At 43.5% G+C, this 26,212-nt stretch overlaps 2 protein-coding genes across 6 annotated transcripts in view; both read right to left on the reverse strand.

Annotated features, from left to right (window-relative positions):
* Positions 1-1,517, reverse strand: part of ZNF224 (zinc finger protein 224) — an 18,704-nt gene extending 17,187 nt beyond the window's left edge. Inside the window, exons 1-2 of one of the 3 annotated variants that reach the window (XM_017885845.1) lie at positions 1,269-1,517; positions 980-1,052 (exon numbers count right to left, since the gene is read on the reverse strand). The gene's annotated coding sequence lies outside the window, so the exon portion shown is untranslated. Of the gene's footprint in view, positions 1-979; positions 1,053-1,209 lie in introns of all 3 variants that reach the window. The other 2 variants (XM_017885843.1, XM_017885844.1) reach the window with 2 other exon arrangements.
* A 4,616-nt stretch (positions 1,518-6,133) lies between these two features.
* Positions 6,134-24,179, reverse strand: ZNF284 (zinc finger protein 284). Of its 3 annotated transcripts, none has more exons than XM_017885857.1 (5): positions 24,005-24,179; positions 19,028-19,107; positions 14,788-14,914; positions 13,805-13,897; positions 6,134-10,029 (listed from the first exon to the last, which is right to left on the reverse strand). In XM_017885857.1, the coding sequence occupies exons 2-5, from the start codon at positions 19,040-19,042 to the stop codon at positions 8,486-8,488; spliced, it is 1,779 nt and encodes a 592-aa protein (XP_017741346.1). In that variant the 5' UTR covers positions 19,043-19,107; positions 24,005-24,179; the 3' UTR covers positions 6,134-8,485. The 3 variants fall into 3 exon arrangements, with proteins under 3 accessions (XP_017741346.1, XP_017741347.1, XP_017741345.1); XM_017885858.1 differs by lacking the exon at positions 24,005-24,179 and adding an exon at positions 23,709-23,989; XM_017885856.1 differs by lacking the exons at positions 19,028-19,107; positions 24,005-24,179 and adding an exon at positions 17,811-18,028 and having other exon boundaries at positions 8,110-10,029.
* Positions 24,180-26,212: the final 2,033 nt, after the last annotated feature.

Below are 26,212 nucleotides of genomic sequence, written 5' to 3' on the forward strand. Positions count from 1 at the left end.
ACCAGGCCCAGCTAATTTTTGTAATTATGTTTTAGTAGAGACAGGGTTTCACCATCTTGGCCAGGCTGATCTTGAACTCCTGACCTCGTGATCCGCCGGCCTAGGCCTCCCAAAGTGCTGGAATTACAGGCGTGAGCCACCGCGCCCGGCCCATTTTATTCTTAATAAAGAAAAATAGAATGCTCTACAATGATATGGTTCTGTAAGAGTACAAAATATTTGTAATGATTGAAACAAAATAGTTGACAACATTTTTAAAAACTGAGAAAAGCTCACGCCCCTAAGCCTTGCTTTCCCCACTTAAGTCCAACTAGCTCCTCTGCCTCAATGAGAACGTATCCAACAGAAGATCAAATCAGGCTCTGACCCGGACTGCTTAAGTTCCAACCCCAGCTCCACCTCTCACTAGTCGGGTGCCTATGCGCCCTGTGTCTGTCTTTCGTTTTTAAAATAGAAAAAAGCAATACTTCTCCACAGAGCCACGGTGTGGCGTAAATTTATTTGTATAAAGCCCTTAGAATGAAGTTACTAATTAAGACTTAATTATTATCGACACCCATGCCCGAGGACACATCCTATACACTGTCGGTTGGGGTGAGCATCTCTGTCAAAGAAAAGAGCCAAGGACCACTCACGTAGAGCTTGCCCTCAGTAGCCAAGAAGTCCCTCCCTGCAGCTCTTTTGGAAAGGTCGGGTTGAGGAAGGAGAAAGCTATGAAACACTCTGACCGCCTCGCCGTCCCCCATAAGTTAAATGTTCCTCTCCCTTCGTGAAAGTGGACGCAACCCTCGCCCTTCTAAAGAGGTCAGAAGGCTTCCGGGATCATCCGGCGTCCTGCAGGGATCAGGGACAAGGGCCGGGGCCCCTGCAGCTGGAGCTCTCACCCCACCCGGGGACCTCACAGGCTTCCTGGGAAATTAACAAGAGACCACCAGTCACCAAGTGACAGGGACTGCTTTATGCCTCTCATTTGTGTTACCTCTTCCAGTTCCCAAAACGATTCCATTAGGATGGTCCTAAAGTCCCCATTTTAAAGAACAGTAACGGAAAACCTAAGGAGATAAACACCCCAACGTTACATCGCGAAGAAGTGGCCACGCGCGTGGGGTGCAGGGGGTGGAGTGGGCCAGCTCAGAGCCCTGGAAACCCTGAAACCAGGTGAGACGCGACCCAACCAAGTCCCAATGCCCCCGGGGCGCGAGGACAGACCCAAGCCCAAGAAGGTGCCACGGACGAGAACGCAAACAGCTGCCCTTGCCGCTCCAAACCTCTGCTCTCCGACGAGGCCTCTTTTCCCCTAATTCGATCACCAGTTGGTTGAGGATCCAATGCATAGGTCCAGGAAATTCAGAACTGTCCGCAAGACGCGGAACTGACCCAAACTGTCGCAGAAAAACTGCAGCAACCTCAGTCCCCAAACGGAAGTGCCCGCGACTCCAGAGTATTTGGACTCCACTTCCCAGAATTCCCCGGGACCCGCCAGCCGGAGCCAAACTGACCGCTACTTCACTGAGCGTCTGGACTACACTTCCCAGAATTCCCTGGGACCCGCCCGCCGGAGCTAAACTGACCGTGATTTCACTGAGAGTCTGGACTGTACTCTTGCAGCATCACCCGCCAGGGGAAGTGTTGACGACTACTGGAAAGCCCTTGACTACTCTTCCCACCGGGAATGAATCCCATATCCCCGAGCGCCTGTTGGGAAGTATGGACTTCTACCCTGAGAGTCGTCGTTCCTTCCCTCTCCCTGGGTGCCCAAGATAAAATATCGTATAGAAAGGAATTCCTGAAGTCTAAACGCCTCTAGTGAGACAGGAGTGTTACTGGAAAGGGACCAAGCGAGACGATACAATCATAAAATAATTAAGTTTTGCCAGTGGTAAGAAATGGCATGTAGTTTTAATTTATATCTCTTGTAAACAAAATGGAATATTCTTGCATATTTTCAGGTGTCATTATTACATTTTTTGTAAATTGTCCAGATGTTTTGCCCACTTTTTTATTTTTTGGTTTTATCCCTCACTTTTCAAGCACTGTTTCTTTTTTCATGATATTAACATTTTATCTCGCAAAGATTTTCTCAACAAAAACGTTTTTTTCTTTCTTATCTATGCAAAACATTTTAACGTATTTTATTATTTAAAACATCTCTATTGAGGTGTAACGCACAAAACGTGAAAGTCACCAAAAGTTAGGAAACATTTTCATCACCCCAAAGACCCCATACCCACTAAGCAGTCAATCTCTGTCCTATTGAATTACCTATTGTGGACATTTCATGTAAATGGAATTATAAACTATGGAACCTTTTGTTTCTGACCCCTTTCACTTAGCATACTGCTTTTGTTTGTTTTTGTTTTGTTTTTTAAGACTCATTCTGTGGCCAGGCTGGAATGCAGTGGTGCGGTGTTAGCTCACTGCAACCTCCGCCTCCCGGGTTCAAGCGATTCTCCTGCCTCAGCCTCTGGAGTAGCTGCAACTACAGGCGCGTGCCACCACGCCCGGCTAATTTTTCTGTATTTTTAGTAAAGACGGGGTTTCACCGTGTTAGCCAGGATGGTCTCGATCGCTTGACCTCGTGATCCACCCGCCTTGGCCTCCCAAAGTGCTGGGATTACAGGCGTGAGCCACTACGCCCGGCCAGCCTACTGCTTTTAAAGTACATCCACATCACAGCATGTACCCGTACTTCATAATATTTTATGTTTACGCTACGATTTGTTTTTTTGTTTGTTTGCTTTATCATGTTTTGTTTTGAGACGCAGTTTCCCTCTTGATGCCCAGGCTGGAGTGCAATGGCGTGATCTCAGCTCACTGCAACCTCCACCTCCCAGGTTAAAACGATTCTTCTGCCTCAGCCTCCCAAGTAGCTGGGATTACAGCTATGTGCCACCATACCCGGCTAATTTTTTTGTATTTAGTAGAGACAGGGTTTCACCATGATACTCAGGCTGGTCTCGAACTCCTGACCTCAGGTGATCCACCCACCTCAGCCTCCCAAAGTGCTGGGATTACAGGCCTGTGCCACTGTTTGTTTATCCATTCATTCATTGAGGGACATTTGGGTTATTTCCACCTTTTGGCAGTAGTCAATAGTGTTGCTACAAACAGTGGCATACAAGTATTTCTTTCATCACCTGCTTTCAATTCTTTTGGATATATACCTAGATATGAAATTTAGTGATTCGTATGGTAATTCTACATTGGGAACCACAAAACAATTTTCCACAGCAATTGTACCATTTTTACACTCCCACCTTCAGTGTGTGAGGGTAGTAATTTCTCCACACCCTCTCCAATACTTATTTTGTGTGTGTGTGTGTGTATATATATATATGTATAAATATATATGTATATGTATGTGTGTGTATAAATTGGAAACGGAGTCTCCCTGTGTTGTGCAGGCAGAATTGCAGTGGCTATTCACAGGGAACATCTCACTACTGATAGGCATGGGAATTTTGACCTGCTGTGTTTCCACCCTGGGCCAGTTTACCTCTCCTGAGGCAACCTCATGGTCCTCTGCTCCTGGGAGGTCACCATGTTGATGGTGGACACCCAGTGGGCATAGCTTTCTACACCTCGAAACTCCTGGGCTCAAGTGATCCTCCTACTTCAACCTCCCAAGTAGCTGGGAATACAGGTGCCTGCCACCACATCGGCTATTTTCTATTTTTAAAGATGATAGCCAACATAGCTGTTTTAAAATGATATCTCATTATTGGTTTGATTTGCATTTTCCTAATGACAAATAGTTGAGCATCTTTTCACACGATTGTTGGTAACTTGTATATCTGAATTTTCTATTTGTATCTTTGCCCATTAGAAAATTGAATGGTTTCTCTTCTTGTTATTGAGTTGTAAGAGTTCTTTTTTTTTTTTTCTTTTCTTTTCTTCCTCTTTTTAAGAGATGGAGTCTCTCTCTGTTGCCCAGGCTGGAGTGCAATGGCACATCATGCCTCGCTGCAGCCTTGACCTCCCAGGCTCAAGCGATCCTTCTGCTTCAGCCTCCCGAGTAGTTGGGACCACAGGTGTGGGCCACTATGCCTGGCTGCTTTTTGCATTTGTCTTTTATTTTTTCATTTTTGTAGAGACATGGTTTTCACCATGTTGCCCAGGCAGGCCTCAAACTCCCGGGCTCAAGCAATCCACCCATCTCAGCCTTCCAAAGTGCTGGGATTATAGGTGAGAGCCACCTCACCTGGTCTAAGAGTTCTTTATATATTCTGATACTAGACACCATGCTGTATGGTCTTTTCATGCTCTTGACAATGTCTCTGTATGCAAAGCATTTTTTTGCTCTAGTCCAATTTATGTGGGCTTTTCTTAGCTTGTGCATATGGTGTCTTATCTAAGAATCCATTCCAAATAAAAAGCCTTAAAGATGAACCTTTATGTTTTATTCTAGGAGTTGCATAGCTTAAGCTCTTTTATTTAGGTCATTGATCATTTTGAGTTAATTTTTAAGTATAGTGTGAAGTGCGGATCTAACTTCATTATGTTGCCCCACATTGTTTGCTAAAGAGATTATGCTTTCTCCATTAAGCCATCTAGGATCTTTCTTGAAAATCAAGTTACTTTAGATGTATGGGTTTCTTTATGGACTCTCAATTCTATTCTGTTACTATAGCTTGGTAGTAAGTTTCGAAATGGGGAAGTGGGAGCCATCCATCGTGTTCCTTTAAAAAAAAAAAAACAAAGATGTCTATTTGCATCCGTTGCAATTACATATGAATTTATTTCTGCAAAAAAAGACTGTTTGGATTTTGATAATGATTGCAGTAAAACTGTAGGTTGGTTTGGATAGTATTGTCATCATAAAAACGTGAAGTTTCCAATCCATGAATGCCTAGATAATAAGTGAATTCAGCATGATCATGGGATACATGATCAGCATACCAAAATTAATTTATATATATTATACTAGCAATGAACAAATGGAAATCAAAGTTCTTACCTAGATGGAAGTTCAACAAAAGATGCACAAGGGTTGTAAGATGAAAATTACAACACACTGATGAAGAAAATCCAACAATATTAAATGAATGGAGAGATATTCCATGTTTGAGGATCGTGGGACTCAACATAGCAAAAATGTTCATTCTCCCCAAATTGATACACAGGGTTAAAATAATTACTATCAAAATTACAGCAAGATATTTTGTAGATATAAAATTATTCTAAAATGTATATGGAAAGGCAAAGGAACTAGAATATGAGTATGGTTAGGGTTGTCTTCACAGTTGAAAATCTTTCACTTCCAGAGACATTATAGGGGAGACACTCTGTAAAAAGCTGGTCTTGAGCTCCTAGATTCAAGTGATCCTTCTGCCTCAGCCTCCCAAAGTGACAGAATTACAAGTGTAAGCCACCATGCCTGGTCACTTACAAGAGACTTACAAAAGTGAGTCACTAAATTATTAAAGTAAAATCAACAAATTTCCTTGAAAAATGCCCTGTATAAATGTGATTATTGTATTTTCAGCTTTGGTTTGATTTCACATCACCATCAAAATCAAGGAGCACATAAAAGAAAGCAAGTTTGTTTACTTTTATTTTTATTTTTATTTTTTGAGACGGAGTCTCGCTCTGTCACCCAGGGTGGAGTGCAGTGGCGCAATCTCAGCTCACTGCAATCTCCACCTCCCTGGTTGAAGCAATTGCCTTGTCTCAGCCTCCTGAGTAGCTGGGCTTATGGGCGCATGCCACCACCACACCCAGCTAATTTTTTTGTATTTTTAATAGAGACAGGGTTTCACCATGTTGGCCAGACTGGACTCAAACTCCTGATCTCAGGCAGTCTGCCCACCTCACCCTCCGAAAGTGCTGGGATTACAGGCGTGAGCCACCAAGCCCAGCCGAAAGCAAGCTCACTTTGGCACTGGAGAAGACCTCTCATAACCAGCAGACAATTTTCTCAGAAAACCTATGTGTAATGAATGTGGACAAGGATTCAGTGATGGCTCTAGAGTTGAAATTCATCACTAACTAGATTTAGGAGATAGTCCCAATATCTTTAATAAAATATATTGGGCTTTAACAATAGCTGAGTTTCTCCCATTCATGAGTTTTCATCCATAAGCCCATCACCTTGTCAGTGTTGGAAACTTCAGAAATGTGATGCACCTTCAGATGGATTAAAGTCTTCACGTTTATTAAGGAGTCCATGACAATGCTACATCCTTTACAGGTAATGAGTATGGTTAGGGTTGTCTTCACAGTTGAAAGCCTTTCATTTAACCAGAGACATTACAGGGGAGACACTCTATAAAAAGTATGTGCTTTAAATATTCCTGCTTATGTTATGTTCATCTTTACGCCAATATTTTTATGCTGTCCAATTCATCAGATTTTCTTTGTTGTTTAGTGATTTTCCCCCCAAAAATACTAGCCTTCCCAAGTTAGTGGAAACAGTGTACTATTTTGTTGACAGAAACTAAAGAAGATCAGTCAGGGGTGGTGGTCCATGCCTGTAGTCCCAGCTTCTCAGGAGGTTAAAGCAAGAGGATCACTTAGGCCCAAGAGTTCGAGGCTATAGGGCACTGTAAATGCATCTGTTAATAAACAATCCAGCCTGGGCAACACAGAAATATCTCATCTCAAGAACAAAACAAAACAAAACAAAATGCTGGGCGCAGTGGCTTATGCCTGTAATCCCAGCACTTTGGGAGGCTGAGGAGGGAGAATCACTCGAGCCCAGGAGTTTGAGACTAATTTGGGCAACATAGTGAGACCCTATCTCTACAACAAAAATTTAGCCAGGCATGTTGTTGCATGCCTATAGTCCCAGCTTTTGAGGGGCTGAGGCAGAAGCATTTCTTGAGCCTGGGAGGTCAATGCTGCAGGGAGCCGTGATCATTCCACTGCATGCTAATCTGGGTGACAGAGCAAGACTGTCTCAAAAGAAAAAAAAAAGCCAATTCTTGCCTAATAATGGTCAGAGTTTATAGAGGTACAACCAGTTTGAAATAGTTTTTGGAAGTATCTACTAAAATTAACATATTCATACCTTATAACTCTTTGCTGTCACGTATATCACATTATTAAGGTTTCTCTACAGAACAGGCACTCAATTTGAAGATGTGAGCCCTGACTGAAGTATGTACCACACTCTCCACACATCCACGGTGTTTCTCCAGTGTAGATTCTCTTATGCATATTAAGATTCAAGTGATCCAGCAATCCCACTATTAGCTGTATATCCAAAGGAAAGGAAATTAGTGTGTTGAACTCCTATCTGTACTCCTATATTTATTATAGTACTATTTGCAATAGCTAACATATGGAACAAATCTAAATATTCATCAACAGAAAATGGTAAAGAAAATGTGGCATACATACACAAAGGTACACTATTTAACCATAAAAAATAATAAAATTCTGTCATTTATGGCAAGGTAAAGATAAGCTTTGGAGAACATGAAGTTGAGTGATGTAAATTCAGGCCCAGAAAGATAAATACTACAGGTTATCACACATATGTGAAAGTCTGGGCAACAGAGCAAGACTGTTCTCAAAAATCACAGAAGCAGCACAGCATTGGCTGGGCACGGTGGCTCATGCCTGTAATCCCAGCACTTTGGGAGGCCAAGGCAGGTAGACCATTTGAGGTTGGGAGTTCAAGATTAGCCTGGCCAACGTGGTGAAACCCAGTCTCTACTAAAAATACAAAAATTAGGCTGGGCATGGTGGCTCACGCCTGTAATCCCAGCACTTTGGGAGGCTGAGGTGGGTGGATCACCTGAAGTCAGGAGTTCGAGACCAGCTTGGCCAATATGGCAAAAACCCATTCCCTACTAAAATACAAAAATTAACCGATTGTGGTGGTGGCCACTTGTAGTCCCAGCTACTCAGGAGGCCAAGGCAGGCAGAATCATTTGAACATGGGAGGCGGAGGTTGCAGTGAGCCGAGATCGCGCCATTACACTCCAGACTGGGCGACAGAGTGATACTCCATCTCAAAAAAAAAAAGGTACCAAAATTAGCCGGGTATGGTGGTGCATGCCTGTAATCCCAGCTACTCAGGAGGTTTAGGCAGGAGAATCACTTGAACACAGGAGGTGGAGGCTGCAGTGAGCCAGGATCATGCCACTACATTCAAGCCTGGGCAACAGAGCAAGACTCTGTTCTCAAAAGAAAAAATAAAAATAAAAAGGAGAAGCAGCATGGCATAGCAATTACTAGAAGGGAAAAGTAGGAGGGAGGGTGGATGATGAAAGATTGGTTAACAGATACAAAAGTACAGTAAGATGAAAGGAACAAGTTCTAGTGTTCCACAGCACTAAAGGTGACTGTAATTAATAATAATTTATTTTCAAATAACTAGAACAGTTTTTGAAGGTTCAAAACACAAAGAAACGATAAATGATCAACACAAATAAATGATAAATGAGACGATGGATATGCTAATAACACTGATTTGATCATTACACATTGTATACATGTATTGAAATATCATGCTGTAACCCATAAATATGGACAATAATTATATATCGTTTAAAAATAATGATAAAATCATATCGAGATTCAAGCGCCTCTTGTAGCGCTTCCCACAGTCCTCACATTTGGATGTTTTTTCTCCACTGTGGTCTCTTTGTTGGTCTTGAAGGCATGAACTGTGCACAATGCTCTTCCCACAGTCCTCACATTGAAGCACTTTTTCTCTACTGTGGAGTCTCTGATGGGTTAGATGAGTTGAGGCCCATCTGAAGCCCTTTCCACACTCCTCACATTTGTAAGGCTTTTCTCCAGTGTGAATTCTTTGATGGAAACGAAGTTTTGAATTCTCAGTAAACCTCTTCCCACACTCTTCACATTTGAATGGTTTTTCTCCAGTATGGAGTCTCTTATGTCTCAAAATACCTGAGGCCCACCTGAAGCTCTTTCCACATTCCTTACAATTATAAGGTCTCTCTCCCGTGTGGACCCTCTGGTGCGAGTCAAGATTAAACTTACTAATGTAGCCCTTCCCACACTTCTGACATTTATACAGTTTTTCTTCTCTGTGGGCTGTCTGATGAGAATGGCCCCGTGAATTCATATGAAATCTCTTCCCACATCCGTCACACTTGAATGTTGCTTCTCCACTGTGGATCCGCTGATGTCTCGAAAGACGCGAGGACCACCTGAAGCTCTTCCCACATACGTTACAGTTATATGGTTTGTCTCCTGTATGGTCCATCTGATGCTTACAGAGATCTTGCCTACAAGTGAAGCTCCTTCCACATTCTTCACATTTGTAGACTTTCTCTCCTGTGTGGTCCCTGCAATGACCATTAGGTGCTGATCTCTGACCAAAGCTATTACTGCAGGTATCACATCTGAATGATTTCTCTTGCATGTGGACCATGGAATGCCTATTAAGATTTGATCTACTATGGAAGCTCTTACCACATATATAACATTTGAATGGCTTCTCCCCAGTATGGATTCTTTGATGTTCCCGAAGCTGGGAATTGTGAATGAAGGCCTTCCCACATTCCTCACAAATATGAGGTTTTTCTCCTGTGTGTAATTTGCAATGAACATACATTCCTGATCTACGGCTGAAACTTTTCCCACACTGCTCACATTTGAATGGTTTCTCTCCAGTGTGGATTCTCTGATGAGTTTGCAGTTGTGAGTTCTGACTAAATTCCTTACCACACACATCACACTTATAGAGTTTCTTTCCCATGTGAAGTTTCTGACGAAGAGCTGAGCTATAACAGAAGCTCTTCCTGTACTCATTACACGTATGGGACATCTTTCCTGAGTGTAATTGTTGATGAAGATCAAGGATGGAGACATCACTGAAGAATTTTTTACACTTCCCATCCTCGGAAGGTGTCTGTCCTATGTGAATGATAGATAGTCCTGCATCAACCTGGGAGGGGACATCACCTTGTGTGGAGAACTGAGAGCTATTTATCATAGAGTCTTGAGGCCTAGTTAACTCACTTGCAGCTTGTTCCCAGACTTGCTGGCAAGACCACTCTTCATGTGGTCCTGTTTCTGGAACAGACTCCAACTCAGTTTGGATCTTGCCTCCTATAAGGACACAGAATTAAGACGTGTGGGTAAGTGAAGCCTTTGTTCAGTGTTTTCAGGATTTCACTTAGGACATGGCCTGAAACTTTACTGAATACAAGGAAGGTACAGTTTGTGTTTTCCAAGTGCCCCACGGTCTCTTGTCATGAAACCAGTTTTGAACTACATAATGTCTCATACGTGGTAGAAAGACTTAATTTAAAATAGTAATATAATACAGTTAACTTGTTACTATTTCTACCAATTTCCTAGTTAGTCTAAAATCTTGCATGGTATATTATGTAACTACTAAATTATATATGTGATGAATCAGAAGGAACTTTAAGGGTAGGAAGACTTCAAGATGGCTGACTAAAGAAACCCAGAGCTTGCCTCCTCCACAAAGAGCCAAAGTAATGAGTGGTGCTCACTTCAGCAGCGCACATGGTGAAACTGGAATGAACAGCCTCTGCGCAAGGCCGATACGCAAATTCATGAAGTGTTCTATATATTTTATTAATAAAAAATTTTAAAAGCAAATAGATAATCATACATCAAATAGCATCTAAGAGGGATCACTGGAATTCAGCAGAGAAGTGACAGGAAACACCTGAAGCACAAAAGGAGAGCGAAGGGAGGCAGCCCTTCTGGCCATGATCACCTGAAAGCCTGGAAAGGCTCCTCAGTGCTGGGAAAGGGTAAGTGAGAGAGCCCTAGTGGTTTACATTTCCACTGTGGACTCCAGCAGTCAGCCATGAGAGACGCCCTCGACCCCTGTGGGCCCTGAGATTAGTATAGGGGGCTACCTGGAGTCCATGCAAGGGCACTGCTTCAGAGAAGGCGCTCATGATGGGTTCCACACGCTTCCTGAGGCTCAAGCAGTTATGGCACAGCGCTATTTTGAGAGCCTGCAGATGCACCAGACTGCATCTTGCCCTGGGGCCCAACAGCCCTTGCATCTCTAAATCCCTGGAGCCCCATCGACATGCCTCCACATCCACCTGGAGGGTTGCAATAGTGCAATGCCTGTTAGACCCAGCAGTATGGCAGAGTCCCCAGCAATCTAGGCCACAGTGTCCTATTCTCTGGAGAATGGGCAGTGCAGCACACCAGGGAGTATGCCCCCAATACAGTACAAAAGGACCCAAAGTGTGCACTCACCAGAGCTTGAAGGCTGCCTGTCTGGGGCTGCTGCCTCTAACAGCAATGCTCCTTCGCCCCCAGCAGCAGGGCCACTGTACATTTACATGTGTTCTCATTCTGAGGAAAGGCTCTCCGCACACTCTGCCACTGCCACCCAAGCACACTTCCTAAAGGCTTGGGGAATCCCTTGAACTGCCCACCACAACCTGTGCCCGTGCACAGGACAAGCCCACTTCACTTGGTGCCACCCATCTCAGTGCCAAAGCATGACACAGAGGGACCTGGGGATTGCTCCACCCTGTGTTGCCTCAGGCACATGTGTGCACAAACAGGAGACCTGACAAAGACAGCTTGTGTGCTGGCAGTGCTGGAGCATGCCATCTGGGGGCCTAGGGATCACGCCGCCTCTTCCACCACAGCCTACATCTGCCCGCGCCACTGAAAGGCCTGAGGACAGGCTCACCTGGCCTGGCGTCATGCCTCCACTACCCAAGCATACCACTGGGGGCTGTTGAGATCACCCTGCCATGTTAGTTGCCCCAGGCATGAGCATGAACCATGGAGGGAGCCTTACAACAGACCCAGAACCCTGCCGCAGGTGCCCAAGCCTGCTGTCCGGAGGCCTAAGGATTTCCTTGCCCTGATCACCACCACTGGCATCTGTGCACTCCTCCTAGTGACCTGAGGAAAGGTCCTACAAACCTGCTGCCACCACCACCGCTGACACTCACCTGCACACACCATGGGGGGGCCTCAGGACTGGCCCACCCAGCCCATCACCACTACCTCTAACACCAGTGCACATAGCCTGGAAACCTGAGGGTTATCCTGCCACCACTGTTGGGTACTGTGCTCAGTATCTGGGTGCCAGGATCATTTGCAATGCAGACCTCAGCACCATACAATATACCTAGGTAAGAAACCTGCACATGTACCTCCTGAATCTTAAAATAAAAATTGAACAGCTGAAAGTCCTCCTCTTAAGACATTCTATCCCAGTGGGTAGAGATGACAGCTAAATAGAAATATGTAAGACACAGTATAAGACAACACCAGAAGGGTAAAGATGCGATGGTATTCCATTCTACTTTTTTCTTCCTTTCTTCCTTTCTCTCTTTCCCTCTTTCTCTCTCTCTCTCTTTCTCTCACCCACCCCTCTCTCCCTCCCTCCCTCCGTCTCTCTCCTTCCTTCCTTCCTTCCTTCCTTCCTTCCTTCCTTCCTTCCTTCCTTCCTTCCTTCCTTCCCCCCCTCTCTTCCTTCCTTCCTTCCTTCCTTCCTTCCTTCCTTCCTTCCTTCCTTCCTTCCTTTCTTTCTTTTCTTTCGACACAGTCTCACTTTGACACCCAGGCTAGAGTGTAGTGGCACAATCCCAGCTCACTGCAATCTCTGCCTCCTGGGTTCAAGTGATTGTTGTGCCTCAGTCACCCGAGTAGCTAGGATTACAGGACTGTGCTACCACACCCAGCTAATTTTTTGTATTTTTAGTAGAGTCAGGGTTTCGCCATGCTTGCCAGGCTGGTCTCAAACTCCTGATCTCATGCTATCTGCCTGCCTCAGCCTCCCAAAGTGCTGAGATTACAGGCGTAAGCCACCACACCCGGCTGGTATTTTAAATAGAGTCGTCAGAGAAGGCCTTTCTCATGATATTAAAACTGAACAGAGACCAGAATAAAGGAAGGGTCAGAAGGTTTTGAGGTGAAAGATTATTCCAGTCAGAAAGAAGAGCATGTATAAACTCTAAGACAGAAGCTTCTGTAGTAGACAGAACGATGGTCCTTGAAAGATGTCCACATCCAATTCCCAGGACCGATGAACCTGTTACGTTATACAGCAAGAGATTAAGGCTGCAGATGCAATTAAGATCACTAGTCAGCTAAACAGAGAGTAGGAAGATCATTCTAGATTACGCAGGAGTGACCGATCCAATCACAAGGGACCTAAATGGTGGAAAACAGAGGCTTAAGAAGGGTGGTGGCATGACTATGGAAGGATGGTCAGGGATGCAATGTAGCTGCTTTTGAAGATGGAGGGAGGGAAACAAAAGCCAAGGAGTGTGAACAGTGCCTAGGGATTGGTAAACTAAAGTGAAGGCTTCTCCCCAAGAACATCTAGCCAGGAACAAAGCCCTAGGGACATCCTGATTTTTGTCCAGTGAGATGTGTGAGACTTCAGGTCTGAAGAACAGAAAGATAATTGTTTGCTGTTTAATCTGCTAAGTGTGTGCTCACTGGGTACCAGCAATAGGCGATACAGTGTCTGTGGCAGGATGGAGAAACAGCAGGGAGTACAACTTGGCTGGAAAATGAAGATGTAGTCAGGGAGGCAGTGGGGGATGAAGAGCAGATCCAGGGTCTCTAAAAGTCACTTAAAGCAGTTGTAACACTAATACAAATAAGAAGCCATAAAGGCTTTTAAGCTGAGGAATGGCAATCTGACTTGTATTTCCTAAGGATCACTTTGGCTGCTATGAGGAAAACAGATGTCAGGGTGGGAGGAGGGGCTGGGGGAGAAGGACAACCAGCAGGAAGGAGGTTGTAAGAATCCAGGAAACAGGTTTGGCCATTTACGCCAGGGCAACGGAGTTGGGTAATGGACAGAAGTAAAACAGATGGGAGGGTCGCGTACGAGGATTCATGGTTGCTTGGTTCTTACTTGAATTCCCTTGTCTTTGAGTTGCTGTCTCCACGATCCAAAACTTTTCTTCTCTTTGGAAGTGAAAAGTATCTTGGTAGGAAGGTTGATGCCCTGTGAACAAAGTCACTTGCTTAATCCCAATATATCTTAGGTAAAATTTTCTAGAAATTTAGTTTCTCACTGCATACTCAAACTTGAACACTGATATGGTTTGGCTGTGTCCCCACCCAAATCTCATCTTGAATTGTATTTCCCATAATCCCCACATGTCATAACAGGGACCTGGTGGGATGTAACTGAATCATAGGGGCGGTTTCCTTCATGCTGTTCTCATGAGAGTAGGTGCGTTCTCACGAGATCTGATGGTTTTATAAGGGGACTTTCCCCCTTTGCTCGGCACTTCTTCCTGCTGCACTGTGAAAAAGCTGCCTTTCTTCCCCTTGGCTTTCCACCATGACTGTAAGTTTCCTGAGGCCTCCCCAGCCATGTGGAACTGTAAGTCAATGAAAACGTCTTTTCTTTTTTTATTTTTATTTTATTTATTTATTATTTATTTATTTTATTTATTTATTTATTTTATTTATTTTGAGACGGAGTCTCACTCTATCGCCCAGGCTGGAGTGTAGTGGTGCTATCCCAGCTCACTGCAACCTCCGCCTCCTGGGTTCAAGCTATTCTTCTGCCTCAGCCTCCTGAGTAGCTGGGATTACAGGTCCATGCCACCACACCCGGCTAATTTTTGTATTTTTAGTAGAGATGGGGTTTCACCATATTGGCCAGGCTGGTCTCGAACTCCTGACCTAGTGATCCACCCACCTCAGCCTCCCAAAGTGCTGGAATTACAGGCGTGAGCCACCGCACCCGGCCTGTCTTTTCTTTATAAATTACCCAGTCTCTAGTATTTCTTCATAGCAGTGTAAGAACAAACTAATACAAACACCCTAGGATACAAAGTCATTCCTGGGGCCTGACATTCCATTACAGAGGGTGCCTGTCCTCACCCACTGAGAGCAGGTTCCTGAAGTTCTCCAGCATCACATCTCGGTACAGCTTCTTCTGGGCAGGGTCCAGCAGCCCCAGCTCCTCCTCAGTGAACACCACAGCTACGTCCTTGAAGGTCACTGCCTCCTACAACATCAAACATATATAATCCCAATGTCATGACCAGTGATTCTTGGGAGAGAGGTGGCACTGAGCAGGTGAAGGGGATGAGTGAGAAGTTGCTGTGGATCTTGAGAGATGTATGTCAACTTACAGATTTCCCATTCATTCTGTCTGTATCCTGGCAATGACACACACTGATTTTCCGGAGCTCCACCAGAAGTGCAATGATGAAAAAGTCCTATAGGTTTACTTTGTGCACTTACTGAGTCTCCTTGTAAGTAACCCTCTAGGACTCTAAATGCAGCATCCTGGGCTACACATATATAGGTTTCAATGAATCATGCCAGTTGCCCCAGTAACATTTAGCAATTCAGTCCCAACCTTGTTTGAGAATGCCCATTGTTCTCTCTCGTACCTGAACCCTGGATATAATCACTTTTTTTTTTTTTCTAATTTTTATTTTTTGAGATGGAGTCTTGCTCTGTCGCCCAGGCTGGAGTACAGTGGCGCTATCCCAGCTCACTGCAACCTCCGCCTCCTGGGTTCAAGCAATTCTCCTGCCTCAGCCTCTCGAATAGCTGGGATTACAAGTGCCCACCACCATGCCCAGCTAATTTTTGTATTTTTAGTAGAGACGGGGTTTCACCATGTTGGCCAGGTTGGTCATGAACTCCTGACCTTAGGCAATCTGCCCACCTCGGCCTCCCAAAATGCTGGGATTACAGGCGTGAGCCACCGCACCCGGCCCATGTTTTTCAGTATCTGCCAAACTAACAAGTTTATGGTGCCCTGTGTGGGACAGCTATGGAGTGGGTCCTCTGTATTCAAGACACAAACTACATATATTAATTACAGCATTGAATGTCATGATCTAGAGCCAGTGTGCCTATGATCACACTGAGCGTGTGTGCTCACTCACAAGGCTCAATCCCAAGGCTCTGTGCCTTTGCCTGCCCAGCCACGGGACCTTGGATAAGTTTGCCTGCATGCATTCGTTTCCTTTCTGTATAAAGACTGTCACATCAGTTTTCTCCAGGAATAAACAAGAGAATATAAATGGGGAAAGTCTCTGGCACAGACTAGGTATTTAATTAACATTAGTTGATTTTATTACCTTTTTTTCTTTTTTTTTGAGATGGAGTTTCATTCTTGTCGCCCAGGCTGGAATGCAGTGGTGCACACTCAGCTCATGGCAACCTCTGCCTCCCCGGTTCAAGCAATTCTCCTGCCTCAGCCTTCTGAGTGGCTGGGATTGCAGGCATGCACCACTACGCCCAGCTAGTTTTGTATTTTTAGTAGAGACAGGGTTTATCCATGTTGGTCAGGCTGGTCTCAAACTCCCGACCTCAGATGATCTGCCCGCCTCGGCCCCCCAAAGTGCTAGGGAAAAAAACGTGAGCCACCGCACCCGGCTGGTAATGTCCTTTATTCATATTTCTTTGGATTTTTTATTATAACTTTCATTATAGCTATCTATTTCATTTCATGTCAGTATAGTATTACAGGGAACTGATGATCTATCATTATCTATTCTAAATAATGAATATTTAATTTTATGTCATTTTCATTATTACCAGTCCTGCAAAGAAAATCGTGTTATGTGGACCTTACTCTCCTGTCTGATTATTGAAAATAATTTTGGCCAGGTATGGTAGCTCATGCCTGTAATCTCAGTACTTTCAGAGGCTGAGACAAGCAAATCATTTGAGCTCTGGAGTTCAAGACCAGCCTTGGCAACATAGCAAAATTCTGTCTCTACAAAATATACAAAAATTAGTTGGGCATGGTGGCACATGACTATAATCCCAGACACTTGGGAGGTTGAGACAGAAGAATCATTCGAACCCAGAAGGTGGAGGTTGCAGTGAGCCAAGATTGCGCCACTGCACTCCAGCCTGGGCAACAGAGCAAGACTCTATTTCTAAAAATAAATAACATAAAATAATAAATAAATCAATTTAATTAAATAAAATAATTTCAAACCAGGTGCAGTGATTCACACCTGTAATCCCAGTGCTTTAAGAGGCTAAAGTGGGGGGATTGCTTGAATTCAAGAGTTCAAGACCAGCCTAGGCAACACAGCAAGACACCATCTTTATAAATTTTAAAAACTAGCCAGTCATGGTGATGCGTGCCTGTAATCCTAGCTACTTGGGGGGCTAAGGCAGGGAGATCTGGACCCCAGGGGTTCAAGGCTGCAGTGCGCTACACTTACAACACTGTACTCTATCCTGGGCAACAGAGCAAAACTCTGTCTCTAAAAGAATAAGAATAAACTAAAATAAAATAATTTCAAATGAAAATTACAGTGTCAAAAAATAAGAATGTTTAAAATTGTGATCATGTATGTCAGATCCCAATTTTTTGTCAAACTCCAAAATCTTTCAAGGGGATGCATTACCTTGGTTTTTCTTAAAATAGCCAAAGGCAGATTATCAAATTTCCTGTGATGCTGATAAACTCATTAGAGAGAATAATTCACCTTATTAATCCCTTGTATTTGATTATAAATAATACTACCACCTTTTCAAACATGTACTGGCCACTTCTATTTCTCCTCTAAAATTTACCAATTAATGTATTAATGTCCTTTATTCATATTCCTTTGATTTCTTTTTCTCCATTTTGTACATAACATTCTTATTTTGGAGTATGTGTTTTTTAGATATCAAAGTGGTAAATACTTTCCCCTTAGACTGTTATATTTCCTGGTAACACTCTGTAAGCCATCTTTGCCATTAGGAATGTAAAGATTTTCTATAATGAGTGTAGCAATCACTGTCCTTTGGTGCCTGGAGTACTAGGTGCACCTGAGGAGGTGACACAACAGGAAGAGAAGAGGTCCCCTGAGGAGAGGTCAGGGAGGAGCTATGTCACCAATAGTTGCCATCACTCAAGAGGGCACTCCAGACACCCATACCAGAAGGCACAGGTCCTTCAATGGAGAATCCTTTTTCTTCTCTCTCTCTTTCAATTTAGCAAAATAGCTAACATGCCAACTCTGGGTTTCCTCTCTGAACCTCAGCAGGTTTCTCATATTTCACATATTTAAGAGGAAGATGAGGCTGAGAATTGCATCATTCAGCTGTTCTGAGGAACAAACAAAGGAACAGAACACAGTGACTAGAGAGTCTTCTGATATCATGGACATTTGAAACTAAAGTTACCTATCATTTTGGTCAAACTCCTTAATACATAAAGGAATAAGAAAAGACCAGTAAATAAAATACACACAATGCATGACTTAAGCATGGGGAAAACAAAAGCTAGCTCTTCCTATGTGAAAATCTCCAGAAATTCTTGTGTGAAGCCACAGTTACAGCCTGCTGTGCTGTGCCACATGTGGATATTTTATCTACCAAACAGCCAACATGGCACATGTCAAAAGTACCCTTTCAAAACTGAGCTCCTAGTGCCTGAGTATAAAGTAGTTAAAAAGAAACATTGGTGGGTGCAGTGGCTCACACCTGTAATCCCAGCACTTTGGGAGGCTGAGGCAGGCAGATCACTTGAGGCCAGGAGTTCGAGACCAGCCTGGCCAACATGGTGAAACCCCATCTCTACTAAAAATACAAATATTAGCCAAGCGTGGTGATAGGCGCCTGTAATCCAGCTACTCAAGAGGCTGAGGCAGGAGAATTGCTTGAACCCAGGAGGTGGAGGTTGCAGTGAGCCGAGACTGCGCCACTGCACTCCAGCCTGGGTGACAAAGCAAGACTCCATCTCGAGGAAAGAAAAAAAAAGGAGCATCAATGCAATGGAACATGATGCAACCATAAATAATGAACATTACATAATACTAAACAAAAAGAACACAGTTTAAATTAGATAAGTATCAATACAAATACAGTTATGAATATACATGAGGAATAGCATGAGAAAATAAAACCCCTAATTAGTGAGAAGAGATGCAGTGAAATGGGAGAATTTCGACTCATAACATAAATAATGGTAAAAATAAACAAAATCAAAACCAAATGCAAATTCAACACAAAAGAAACAAGCAAGCACCTGGCACACAGCAGGTGCACAAATAACTGTTGTTCTCCTTGAGTCTTCCCAAGACTGAGAAAAACACGTGACAATCTTAAGTCGCGAAACAGAATTTGAACAGCAAAAGAGACCAGACTTGCTCACCTTGAACATGGTCATTTTTCCTCCTCTGGGGAATTTGCAGAGTTCTCAGTTATGCAGTTCAAGGGAAGATAGAATTGTGCCTGGAATGTGCCATGGAAGGCAATAAAAGAGACATGAAGAGGTGGTCAGGGATGCCGCCCAACAATACAAACATGTATTATGAATTAGCACTTGAATGTTCACAGCAGCATTATTCATAATAACCCCAAATTGCACACAACCAAAATGCCCTCCTATGGGTAAATGGACAGACAAATTGTGGCCTATCCATACAATGAAATCTTACTTGGAAATTTAAAGAAATGAAGTACTGACTCATGCTATAACACGCATGAACCCTGGAAACATGTTAAACGAAAGACACAAAAAGCCATGGACTGTATGATCGCATTTATGTGAAATGTTCAGAATAGGCAAATGTATAATAGAGAAAGTAGATTCGTGGTTGCTTCACATTTGAGGTAAGAATGAGGTTTAACTGTAAATGGGCACAAGGAGTCCAAATGTGAGATGAAAATGATCTAAACTGAATCATGATGATGGTTATTCCACTTCACAAAATTCCTAAAAATCATTGAATTCTATGCCTGAAATGGATGAAAGCTATATGTGAAATGTATCTTGACAGAATTGGAAAAAATAATTGTTAGTCTACATGTCACTGAAATCAGTAAGACTGAATTCTGAGTCCATATCTATAGAATATTTATAGGTGAATGAAGGAATAAATAAATGAGGGAGAAATGGAAACTCATCTTTACAGTAGAATGTCCACTAATAATGTATCTCCCCATAAGAAACTTTATTATTTTCAAAATTTTAAAAAAGTAACTTCGGCCAGGCACGGTGGCTCAAGCCTGTAATCCCAGCACTTTGGGAGGCCGAGACGGGCGGATCACGAGGTCAGGAGATCGAGACCATCCTGGCTAACACGGTGAAACCCCGTCTCTACTAAAAAATACAAAAAACTAGCCGGGCGAGGTGGCGGGCGCCTGTAGTCCCAGCTATTCGGGAGGCTGAGGCAGGAGAATGGAGTGAACCCAGGAGGCGGAGCTTGCAGTGAGCTGAGATCCGGCTACTGCACTCCAGCCTGGGCCACAGAGTGATAATCCGTCTCAAAAAAAAAAAAAGTAACTTCACAGTGGACAAATCTGAAAGACTTTATCTTGGCCAAGTGAACAAAAGTGAGATCACCAGTGAAGGTGAAGGGGTGGCCTGCCCCTCCACACCTGTGGGCGTTTCTCGTTAGGTGGAAGGAGAGACTTGAGAAAAGAAATGAGACACAGAGACAAAGTACAGAGAAAGAAAAACTGGGCCCAGGGGACCGGCACTCAGCATACAGAGGACCCACACTGGCACTGGTCTCTGAGTTCCCTCAGTATTTATTGATCATTACCTTTACCATCTTAGAAAAAGGGAAGTGGCAGGATAACAGGATCATCTAGGGAGAAGGTCAGCAGTAAGACGTATGAATAAAGATCTCTGTGACATGAATAAGTTTAAGGAAAACTGCTGTGCTTTGATATGCCTATACAAACATCTCCATAAACCTTTTTAGTACATAAGGAGCAGCATCATTTACACCAAGATGTTCCATTGCCCAGGGACGGGCAGGAGACAGATGCTTTTCTCTATCTCAACTGCCAAGAGGCCTTCTTTCCTCTTATATTAATCCTCCTCAGCACAGACCCTTCATGGGTGTCAGGCTGGGGGATGATTAGGTCTTTCCCTTCCCACGAGGCCATATTTCAGACTATCACATGGGGAGAAACCTTGGACAATACCTAGCTTTCCTAGGCAGAGGTCCCTGCGACCTTTGGCAGTGTACATGTCCCTGGGTACTTGAGATTAAGAGAAGGATGATGACTTTTCACAAGCATACTGCCTTCAGGCACTTGTTTAACAAAGCACACCCTGCACAGCCCAAAATCCATCAAACCTTGAGTCACCACAGCACATGTCTCTTGCAAGGACAAGGCTGGGGTAGGGTCACAGATTAACAGCATCTCAAATACAGAACAAAATGGAGTCTCTTATGTCTACTTCTTTCTATATAGACACAGTAAAGTCTGATCTCTCTTTCTTTTCCCCACAGAAGGGACAAACCACCATCATTTGGACACTGTTATGTTGCAATGAAAAGGACACCTCACTACTACTATGGTATCCCTACCAACCAGGCATAATCTAAACCTAAACATGAAATTTATCAGATAAACCCCAAATGAATGTCTTTCTATAAAACAACTGCCTATACTCTTCAAAAAACCATGCATGTAAAAGACAAAGGCTGTGGAATCCTTCTAGATTAAAGTATAGAAATGTGACAATAAAGACAATGCATAAAATTCAACTTTGAATGGGGTTGCAGGTAAAAAGTGGGACAGGGGATAGTTATAAGGACCAAAACTTAAAAACTGAACAAATTTAAATATGGAAGCTTCAGATTAGATAACAATGTTATGTAATATGGTATCCAACACTACCTAATAAATAACACTACAACTACTATTAGTAGCTTTTTAACAGATCTATCTGATATGTAATAGATAACAATATTATTTAATATAATATTTAATTATTTTTTTGAGACAGAGTCTCACTCTGTCATCCAGACCAGAGTGCAGGGGCGCCATCTCAGCTCACTACAGGCTCTGCCTCCCGGGTTCAAATGATTGTCATGTGTCAGCCTCCCTAATAGCTGGGATTACAGGCGCACGCCACCTAAGATTTTAAAAAAGTAACTTCACAGTGGACAAATCAGCTAATTTTTGTATTTTTAGTAGATATGGGGTTTCTCAATGTTGGCCAGGCTGGTCTCAAACTCCTGGCCTTAAGTGATCCACTTGCCTCGGCCTCCCAAAGTACTGGGATTACAGACATGAGCCACCATGCCTAGCCAGTATAATATCTAATAGTATCTAGCATGTTTTATGAAACCCTATAACCAGCCCTTCCTAACACCTCTTACCAAGACACCCCACAATTATCTTGAAATGTGGGCTTCCTTGCTGCAGAAAGCTACAAGCAACTGTCTGGCTACAGGTATGTTCCTGGTGGTATCTGGCTAATCAGCAACAACAAAGCAAACAGGAAAAATGTAAACACTTGGCAAATTTGGGTAAAGAGTATATGAGAATTTCTAATACTATTTTTGCAACTTTTCTATAGGTTTCAAATGATATGAAAACAAAGTGTTAAAAACTTTTTTTTTTTTTTTTTTTTTCTTTTAGAAGGAAGTTTCGCTCTTGTTGCCCAAGCTGGAGTATAATGGTGCAAGCTGAGCTCACTGCAACCTCCACCTTCCGGGTTCAAGTGATTCTCCTGCCTCAGCCTCCCAAGTAGCTGGGATTACAGGCATGCGCCACCATGCCTGGCTAATTTTGTATTTTCAGTAGAGATGGGGTTTCTCCATGTTGGTCAGGCTGCTCTCAAACTCCTGACCTCAGGTGATTCGCCCACCTCGGCCTCCCAAGTGCTGGGATTGCAAGCGTGAGCCACCGCGCCCAGCCAATATCAAGAAACATTTACAAAAAAAATTAGATAACAATGAGATAAATTAGGATGAGCATGATATAACATGGCAGTTCACTAGTTATTTCCCTTTTGGCAGTGTTTCCAAATTTCCATAGTTAAACACATAAGGGAAAACACATATTTTAAATTATAAAATTTTCTTTAAATGTTTATAAATAAATATGCAAATATACCAAAAGAAAGACTAAAAAGAAATGCATTCGAAGTTTAACAGTTACTATCTTTACATGCTGTATTCATAGGTAATTATAAACTTGTACTACTCATATTTCTCCAATTTCTGAAAGCTCCACAATGATCCCGTTGCATAACAAGTCAAATACTTGTAACAAATGAAATAGTTGTAATGAATGAAATAGTTGACAAACTCCCAGAACAGCCCAAGCCCATAAGTCTTGCTCTCGAGGTCCCTTCAATCAAGTCCTAACTTGCTTTCCCCACCAGATTCCAGCCAGTTCCTCTGCCTCAATGAGAATGTATCCAAAAGATTATCAACTAAGGCTCTGACCTGTAATGCCCAGGTTTCCACCGCAGATCCACCTCTTACTACTTAGGTGACTATGCGCAGATAACTCCTGCTCCTTTGTATCTCACTCATCTTTAAAACGGAAAAAAGTAGTACCTCTCCACAGAGCCATGGTGTGGCGAAAATGTGATTATTTTTATAAAGCCCTTGGAATAAAGTTACCAATTGAGGCTTAATTATTATCAACACCCATGCCTGAGGACACATCCTACACTCTTGGTTGGGGTGAGCATCTCTGTAAAAGAAAAAAAGCCAAGGACCACTCACGTAGAACTTTGCCCTCAGTAGCCAAGAAGTCCCTCCCTGCAGGTCTTTTTGAGAATCAGGCTGGGGAAGGAGAAAGCTGTGAAATACCCTGACCGCGTTGCCGGCCCGCATAAAAGTTAAATGTTCCTCTCCCATCGTGGAAGTGGACACAACCCTCGCCTTCCTAAAAACAAGTCGGAAGCGTCCGGGATCGCCCAGCGTCCTGCAGGAATCAGAGACAAGGGCGGGGGTCCCTGTAGCTGGAGCTCTGACCCCACCCGGGGACCTGACAGGCTTCGTGGGAAATTAATACTAAGAAGAGACCACCAGTCACTAAAGGAAGGACTGCTTTAAGGCTTTCATTTGTGTTACCTCTTCCAGTTCCCAAAACGATTTCATTAGGATGGTCCTAAAGTCCCCATTTTAAAGAACAGCAGTGGGAGGTACCGGGAGATTAATAACATCCCAACCCTAAACTGTGAGAAAGTAGCCTCACAGGTGGGATGGAGGGAGGTGGGCTGAGCGAGCTGAGAGCCCCCAAAACCCTCAAACCAGCCGAGCTGCGTCCCGACCAAGTCCCAACCCCCAGCCTCATCCCTGGGGACGCGAGAACAACCCCAAGATCAAGAACGCTCCGCGGAAAAGAACGAAAAGAGCGGCTGTTGCACCTTCAAACCTCCGTTTTCCAACGAGGCTCCTTCTCCTCTTAGTCAACTTCCAGGTGGTTGCGAGCCCGCATCGTAAGGGGACATGTTGACAAGGACCGACAAGACACATAACTGACACAAAACTACCACCGAAACGCACGGCAGCAACCTCACCCCCCGGGAGCGGAAGTGCCCCTACCCGGCGCAGCCTGTGGACTACATTTCCCAGAATTCCCCAGATACGGCGCCCTGCGCCAACTTGCCCGTCATTCAACAGACCGCCGGCGATACACTTCCTTGAATGCCAAAGCTCGTTCTGTAGTATCACCCTCCAGCGGGAAGCCTGGAACTCCGCGGTGCTCTTTGACTACACTTCTCGCAATGCCCACTAGGAATGAATCCCATAGACCCGAGCGCCTGGTGAGGAATATGGACTGTGACCCTGAGAGTGGTCCTTCCCTTTCCCTGCGTCCTCGAGAGAAAATATTGAATAGACAGGAATTCCTGAAGTCTACACGCCTGCCGTGATGACAGGAGTGTTACTGAAATAGAATAAAGCAAGGAGATACAATCTTCAAGGAGTTAGCGGGGAGTGCCTGTTGAGCGGTCAGGAGATGGCTGAAAGGCTAATATACTAGGCGCTAACAGTATGAGGCTAAATCTAAGAGCTTAAATAATGGGCCAGGAAAAATGGTCTGGGAGAGGCAATGAGTGGGGCACCAGCCCCTACTCCAGACACTGTTGTACCACTGCTTTGGCAAGAAAAACAACCGCAGTTTAAGTGTTTAAGAGGGCTGTAAGAGTTAAAGAAAGAGAAAAGAAACACGAAAAGCAGCTCAACAGTCAAAGACAGGTTCGTTTTGGAGAATAAACCTGAGAGGGGCTTCTGGCCGATTGCCGTCAGGAGCGCTGTCTCTTACAGACTAAGAGTATTGACTTTAGGGTGACAGAGCTTATCACAGGCTTAGAATGTTTCTGTGTTGGGGAGAAGTCTGTTGTGGGGTTGGAATATCTCTGGTTGGAGGGGAGGTTATCTTGGGACTGACATCTCTCCAGCGGAGGGGAGGTTATCTCAGGGCTGGCATGTCTCTGGTCAGGGAGGGGTTTATCTTATGGTTGGAATGTTTCTGGTTGGAGATGTCATTTATGGTTTATGGTCATGCCAACCTTAGCCATTAGGCTGATGCCTCTGGATTTAGGCAGTTTTTGATCAAGGCACACTTTAAAATGGCAGTGATTATCCAAGATGGCAGTGCTCCTGCCCTGTCAAGAGCCAATATGGAGGGCCAATTGCCCTCCTGGAAAACCTATCTTCCCACTTTTAAAGTTTTCATATTAATATTCTTTAGATGTGGAAACGCCATATTCCAGAGAAATTAAACTGCTTAGTATTGTGAAAGGAAAATATCTTGGGCCCCCAAAATCACTAAGGAAACCTCAAGCTGGAAATAGCTTGGGGCAAACCTGCCTCCCATTCTATTCAAAGTCACTCTTCTATCTGTCCTTGCTACTAGGTCACTTCCATGATATGTGGGAATTATAGGAGCTATAATTCAAGATGAGATTTGGGTGGAGACACAGCCAAACCATATCAATATGTGTAGATTTCTTATTTTCCATTATTACTTAAAAGAAAGCTGGTTTCTAACTCTTCTGTGGTCATATAACAACATATCCTAGAAATCACTTCATGTACAGTACATTCTTTTTAGCACTGTGTAAACTAGAAAATCCAGAAATAAATTTCTACACCTACAGTGAATTCATTTTCAACAAAGGTGCTAAGTATATATATTGGGAAAAGGACAGTCTCTTCAATAAATGGTGCCAGAAAAACATGATATCCACATATAGAAGAATGAAACTTCACCCCATTGTTCACCATATACACAAATAAAATCAAAATGGATTAAATACTTAAATCTAAGACCTCGAACTATGAAACTACTACAAGAAAACATTGGGGAAATGCTCCAGGACATTGGTCTGGGCAAAGATTTCTTGAGTAATACCCCAAAAGCGTAGACAACCAAAGCAAAAATGGACAAATGGGATCATGTCAAGTTAAAAAGCTTCTGGATAGCAAAGGAAACAATCAACAAAGTGAAGAGACAACCCACACAATAGGAGAAAATATTTGCAAACTATCCATCTGACAATGGATTAATAACCAGAATATAAGAAACTCAACCCAACAGGAAAAAATTTAATAATTCAATTTAAAAATGA

This window comes from Rhinopithecus bieti, unplaced genomic scaffold, assembly GCF_001698545.2.
Source record: "Rhinopithecus bieti isolate Rb0 unplaced genomic scaffold, ASM169854v2 scaffold_15643, whole genome shotgun sequence".
Taxonomy (NCBI): Eukaryota; Metazoa; Chordata; class Mammalia; order Primates; family Cercopithecidae; genus Rhinopithecus; species Rhinopithecus bieti.

Excerpts from the sequence above, each read along its gene's own strand:
- ZNF284 (XM_017885856.1), bottom strand. The coding sequence starts at position 17,927 with ATGAGAAACCTGCTGAGGTTCAGAGAGGAAACCCAGAGTTGGCATGTT. Across the intron at positions 14,915-17,810 it reads TGAAGGACCTGTGCCTTCTG|GAGGCAGTGACCTTCAAGGA; the intron begins GTATGGGTGTCT and ends TTGATGTTGTAG. Across the intron at positions 10,030-13,804 it reads TCAAAGACAAGGGAATTCAA|GAGGCAAGATCCAAACTGAG; the intron begins GTAAGAACCAAG and ends GTGTCCTTATAG.